The following is a 7030-nucleotide window of genomic DNA, read 5'->3' on the forward strand; positions in this document are numbered from 1 at the left end:
GGATAGAACCTGAGAAGATTAGGCCTTTTGAGGTGTCTATACCTGTTGGAGACTCGGGATAGCTAGATGAGTATACAAGAATTGTGTGGTCATAGTCTGTAACCGTCATACTATAGGTGTTTGATCGAATTGAATATGGTAGACTTTGATGTTATTTTGAGTATGGACTGGTTGGCTTCTGTTATGCCAAAGTTGATTGCTGAAAAAAATGGTTCGGTTCCATTTTCCAGGACAGTCGACTCTGGAATGGAAAGGTAATACAACTTCGCCGAGAGGCAGGTTTATTTCCTATCTCAAGGCAAGGAAGATGATCGCAAAGAGTTATATTTATCACCTTGTTCGAGTCCATGGTGTAGAAGCAAAACCACCGACCCTTCAGTCTGTCCCAGTGGGTAATGAATTCCTAGATGCATTTCCAGACGAAATTCCAAGCATTCCGCTAGAGCGGGAGATTGACTTTGTAATCGATGTGCTACCAGATACTCAGCCTATATCTATTTCTCCTTATAGAATGGCCCCTGCTGAATTAAAGGAATTGAAAGAACAGTTGAAAGATTTGCTCGAGGAGGGTATTAGGTCTAGTACGTCACCATAGGGAGCACCGATGTTATTTGTAAGAAAGAAAGATGGCTCATTGCGGATATGTATAGATTACAGACAGTTGAATAAGGTGACGATAAAGAACAAGTATCTGCTCCTGAGAATTGATGACTTATTTGATCAGTTGCAGGGTGCCAAATGTTTTTCAAAGCTAGACTTAAGATCAGGTTATCATCAGGTCAGGTTCAGAGAGAAAGATATTCCGAAGACAACATTAAGGACCAGATATGGTCACTACGAGTTTCTTGTGATGTCTTTTGGGTTGACTAATGCGCCAGCAGTATTTGTGGATTTGATGAACCACAGATTTATATCCTTCTAAGATCTGTTCATGATTGTGTTTATCGATGACATTCTGGTCTACTCTTGATCAGAGGCTAAACATGCGGATCATTTGCGTGCTATGCTCAGGGTTCTTCAGGATAAGAAGTTGTATGCGACGTTCTCCAAATGTGAGTTCTAGTTAAACTCCATGGATTTTCTTGGACATATTGTATCAGGTAAAGGCATCGGGGTTGACACTCAGAAGACAGAGGCCGTGAAGACTTGGCCTAGACCCACGACACCGACGGAGGTTCGTAGTTTTCTGGGGTTGACAGGATATTACAGGAGATTTGTAGAGGGCTTCTCCTCTCTTTCAACACCATTGACGAAGACTGACTCTGAAGGTAGCTAAGTTCTAATGGACAGTCGCGTGTGAGCGGAGTTTTCAAGAGTCGAAGAACAGACTGACTTCAGTAGCAGTTCTGGCATTTCCAGAAGGTCAAAGGGTTATACTATCTATTGCGGCACCTCGGGCGTCGGATTAGGTTGTATGTTAATGCAACAACTAAGGCTATTGCTTATGCTTCGAGGCAGTTGAGGAAGCACGAGAAGAACTAGCCGACCCATAACTTGGAGTTAGCTACAGCGATTCATGCATATCAGATTTGGAGACTTTATTTATGTGGTGTCCATGTTGACGTTTACATAGATAAAAAGAGCCTTCAGTACATCTTTAAGCAGAAAGAGTTGAATTTGCGTCAGAGGCGAAGGTTGGAGCTGTTTAAGGATTATGATGTTGATATTCTATACCATCCAGGGAAGGCGAATGTAGTAGCTGATGCCCTTAGCTGTAGATCTATGGGTAGTATGTCTTACTTGCGAACAGAGAAAAGGGAGTTAGCTCACGAACTTCATCAGTTAGCCAGCCTAGGAGTTTGACTATTGGACTCGGGCGATGCAGGAATCACAGTTCAGGATACAGTGACATCATCCTTAGTAGTAGAGGTTAAGGAACACCAATATGAGGATCCTTCCCTGATTCAGTACAGGGAAATAGCCCCACAGAAAAAGAAGTCATCCTTTGAGATTTTCGGAGATGGAGTTCTTAGGTGTTGAGGTAGATTGTGCGTTCCAGCTATTGTAGGGTTACATCAGCAGATTATGGCAGAAGCTCATTATTCCCGCTACTCTATTCATCCAGGGTCGACGAAGAAGTACCATGATATTAGAGAAATTTAATGGTGGAATGGTATGAAGGATACAGCAGAGTTAGTGGCTCAATGCCCTAATTGTCAGTAGGTAAAGGTTAAGCATTAGAAGTCTGGTGGACTATAGCAGGACATAGAGATTCCAACCTAGAAATGGCCGGTGATTAATATGGATTCCGTTGCAGGCTTACCTCGTTCCCAGAGCAAGTTTGATTCAATTTGGGTGATTGTTGATAGACTTACAAAGCCAACACATTTTCTACCTGTCAGGACTACTTATTCCATTGAGGATTATGCGAAGTTGTATATTATGGAGATAATGCGACTTCATGGTGTTCCAGTATCTATTATTTCAGACAGAAGTGCATAGCTAATTTCTGGAGATCCTTCCAGAAGGGATTGGGGACACAGGTGAATCTTAGTACAATATTCCATCCCCAGACAGATGGGCAGGCTGAGCGTAATATTCAGAAGCTCGAGGATATGCTATGAGCAGGCGTGATAGACTTCGGAGGTAGTTGGGATGATCATTTGCCGCTTATTGCGTTCGCGTATAATAATAGTTACCATTCCAGTATCCAGATAGCCCCGCATGAGGCCCTATATGGGAGGAAGTATAGATCCCATATTGGATGGGTTGAGTTTGGAGAATCAAGGTTGATAGGACCTGAATTTGTCTAACCGGCGGTGCAAAAGGTTAAGCTCATTCAAGAGAGGTTACTAGTAGCTCAGAATCGCCAGAAGTCTTATGCAGATAATCGACGATGAGACTTGGAGTTCCAGGTAGATGGCTGGGTATTCCTTGAGGTATCACCTATGAAAGGTGTCATGAGGTTCAGTAAGAAAGGCAATCTTAGCCCTAGGTACATCAGGTCATATAGGATTATATGTAAAGTAGGTCGAGTAGCCTATGAGTTAGACCTACCTTCAGATTTGGAGTCTGTACATTCGATTTTCCATGTATCCATGCTCCGCAAGTGCATCAAAGATCCTTCCAGAGTTGTACCTGTAGATAATGTCCAGATTACAAAGCAGTTATCATATGAGGAAGTCCCTACTGCTATTCTAGATCGCCAAGTTCGTAGGTTGCGAACCAAAGATGTAGCTTCCGTGAAAGTACTCTGGAGGAATAAGAATGTAGAAGAGATGACTTGGGACGCCGAGGAAGACATGATGTCTAGATAGCCTTATTTGCTTCGGAACCCATATCAGATGCAGACCACGACACCATTGTCATCAGGTATGTATTATCTGTCAGTTACTTTTGTTGGTCATGTGGGACCATTGTTGTTATTGATTGTCATAGCCCTGTGTGGCGTTGCACTATATTGTTGGGCTGTGTGGCAGGTTGGTAGTAGTATGATAGAAAACTCAGCCGAAATTTCTGTAGACTTTGGAAGGATTAACATTCGGGGACTAATGTTTCTGGGGGGGGGGGGAGGGAGGGAGGATGTTACACCCCCTACTTTTATATGTTAAGTTTCTTCGTGAGTTAGTTGTTGTAGAGTTGGGATATAGAATTATCTTCAAGGTTTCATAAGATTAGACATGTTCATCTCGAGTAAAAAATAGTTGGACAGCTCTACCAATTGGAAGCCATGTGTCTCATATATATAATAGAAAAATTTACAACCAATATACGTATGATGTCCTTATACAAGAAGACTAATGTTCTTTATCACTGTATATATGTTGTCACTTTTATTAGGAAACATAGGCAATTGTTCCTAGAACTTAAGGAGAAATAGAAATTTCTGATGTTGAGATATTGGATGCACTTACGACAAGCAGAGGAGAGTAGAAAGTCAGGACAGCCAGCTCCAGCGAGGGCGTCGATAGGTGCCCACAGGTACCCTTCAAAATATGAATAACACATTCCCTCCGTCTGTTACATTTTGTGTGACATGCATTATTTTCTTATTAGTTCTTTCTAAAAAAAATCACATTCTTATTTTTTTAGAAATAATTTAAACTTTGTTGATGAAAATGCAACTGAAATTACAATTACAATTGAAAAATAAAATAGAGAAATAAAAGTAGCTTCAAGCTGAGGCACGGATATCTCGCTCTCTTTAAGGAGATTCGAGCCCACTGTAGCAAATCTTCATTGGTCCAGCAGTAATCTTTCTGACTTGTCCCCTCTAGGATACAACAGCCTGACTATCGTATAACTCAACAAACTCTGTACAATATGTTGAGTCCAAAGCTCCGCCAAAAAAGAACACTTTACTTCAACTATTTCCTCACCTTTTCAAGAACTTTCCAATGTATATTTTCTACACACCACAAAATTAAGGGTGACTTCTATTTATAAGAGAATAAAGTCATCCTTATAATGGATTGGATGAAAAGTTTGGTTTAGTGGGGCATTAAATTGGCAATAATATGGAGAATATGGGTGAGTAAAAGGTAAGTAATTACAAACGTTACAAAAGAAATAATTGCATAATTGCCACTAATTGATGTGGTTATAAGGACACAATATGCCTTCTGAACGTGGGAATAGAGATGGCACAATTAGGCACTTTAAAGGCAGCACTTTAATATGTTAATGTGTAATATTAAAATGCTCAAAAACACTTACAAATTTAAATTGCAGTGGAAAGTGGTTAAAACAAATGGATGGTGAAATTGACCAAAATAAGATGATCACCTTGACATTTACATAAATATTACTATATTGGGCAAATTGCGTATCCGGGCAAGTCCTCAGAATCGGAAGCTCAGCGAGTCCGAGGTGTCTACACAGCTGAGCTCCACTCTCACCAACTCGGGTCACGTTTGCAAACCTCGATCAGTGTGTCATGGCAGAGACGCAAGTTGGGCTACAATCATGTCACATAACCCAAGTTTTAGAGTTAGAAAAGTGTTACATTGGCTTATATAAGGAAGCTTAAGATAGAAGCAATGGATCATCTCTGGCTCTCACCAATTGTAACCCTATCATTTTCTCTAAGGCAATATACATGGAAGTTCATTATTTTTAGCTCTTACTTTATTGCATTGTTAGTCCTTATTATTTTAGCCCCGTGCTCACCATCACTCTAAACCGATCTGATACGATACAGCTTGTGGAAGACACAGATTCAACAACAAATACGTGAAAACTAAAGATAGATTAGAAATCAAAGATGAGAAGTGAAGAAACTGGGATGAGAAATAGAAAGATACAGTAAGGCCCAATTAGTAAAGGAATTATAAGAAAACATAGGTTTATGAAATCTAAACCCTCCTAATCGATTCTTACTAACGAACCCATACTATTTGATAATCAACCAAGAGTAATACAAATGAATCCACAAATGAACAACTCAATTGAAAATCAATGAAAAAGGGTTTCATAGCCAATAATGGAATCCACCATGATTAACTATCACTAATCACTAGATTAGCACTAAATCTACCAAACAAACTATCATTCAATATAAAGTATTCATCTCAATTCAACACAATCTAAGTAATGAAATGTCCAAGTATGATATTTATACTAAATAGGCTAAAGAAGACTAGGCTAGTTAGTACAATAACTACCCTTAATGAAGTAAGGGTCTTGTTTAGTAGTCTTCTTTAGGGATGATGACTTTATTTTAAAAAATAGCCTCTTTGCATGGATAGCCACTATCGGTTCCCTCTATCTCATCTTCACTCCACGCGACCAGACAATCATCCACAAGTCATATGCTCTCTTTTGAAGCTCCTCAAGAGTCTCCAATGCCTCTCTTTGCATCATCATGTCTTGTAAGGCTTGGAGTTCCCTATATCGTCCTTGGGTGAAGGATCTCGAATCATGTGTGCTCCTCAGGATCGTATTAATCCTCCCCTTCTTAGAAAGGATTCATCCTCAAATCTGAACCTTGCAAAACAAATGATATAATGAGCACACGCCCCCTCACAAAATGCACAAGGTAATCATCATAAGGCAAATGATAATACCTAAAGTAAGCAAAGCATGTAACCAACACACTAAATGACTCACTTTTATGATATAACCAAGCATCATAAGGATCAAGAAAGTGTAAGTATCCAAATATGCCAAAGACTCTTGGCTATTCAAGATAGTGGAACAAAGGGGTAAATCAAAGGAACCACTGTACATAGGAAAACAATCATGCAAGTTTTCATTGGTCCTAGCAATCAAAAAGCACATATCTCCCCTTAAGTCAAGAAACAAGTAATATCATTCATGGCTAAGTGTAATTTCACAAACAAGCCCATCCCAAGTCAAGGGTCTAATCACTACACTAGCCCACCTCATGAAATGAATCACTCCTAAGTCAACACCGTGGTCAAATACAAAGGTATTCCCCACATTATTTTGCTCACATATTCCATGCAAGCCCACAATGAATTCAAGTAATAACACTAGAATAGAATCGCATGATTTGATAGAAGCGCTACTACTATACTCATCACACAAAGAAGTTAACTCCATAGCTTTAGAAAGCCCAAGAATAAGCATGAGCCAAGTGTACATACCGTCCTTGAAGGAAGTACAAGATGTGACTTCATACCAAATTGTTTCCCAATGAGGCCTCCTCAAATGGTTAGACTCTTCAAGACTCCCCCTTTGATGAAACTTCATAAACAAGTCAATAAAACAATCAAGTTTATCAAAAGATAGAGTTTTACCTTTAGGCTCACAGAACCTATGCCAAGCTTCGAATAGCATCTCCTCACCCTTTAGGTTAGCAGATCTAGAATAGATTTTCCAAAATGTAGGCTCCTTTCCTTCCACATTACTCCCCTTCTTTAAAGGGCACTCACTTTCAGAAGCCTTATCCAAATTCGACGTTGGTCCATCAAGTGGGCCACAGACCCTCAAGAAGGACTTTTTGTCATCGGGGATGGTGTCAACAACTTCATCCACCCCATTCTTGTCATCATGACCAAGCTCATCATCATCCTATAGTGGGCTTTGTAGCCTCTAAGGGTGGCCACATTCTCAACATTGCCATACA

At 40.0% G+C, this 7030-nt stretch overlaps 1 protein-coding gene across 1 annotated transcript; it reads left to right on the forward strand.

Moving 5' to 3' along the window:
* The first annotated feature begins 208 nt into the window (after positions 1-208).
* LOC132054212 (uncharacterized) lies at positions 209-3257 on the forward strand. The gene is made up of 3 exons (XM_059446258.1): positions 209-581; positions 731-783; positions 2856-3257. The coding sequence occupies exons 1-3, from the start codon at positions 209-211 to the stop codon at positions 3255-3257; spliced, it is 828 nt and encodes a 275-aa protein (XP_059302241.1).
* The last annotated feature ends 3773 nt before the right edge of the window (positions 3258-7030 follow it).

The sequence above is a fragment of the Lycium ferocissimum genome, chromosome 4 (assembly GCF_029784015.1).
Source record: "Lycium ferocissimum isolate CSIRO_LF1 chromosome 4, AGI_CSIRO_Lferr_CH_V1, whole genome shotgun sequence".
NCBI classification, from domain to species: Eukaryota; Viridiplantae; Streptophyta; class Magnoliopsida; order Solanales; family Solanaceae; genus Lycium; species Lycium ferocissimum.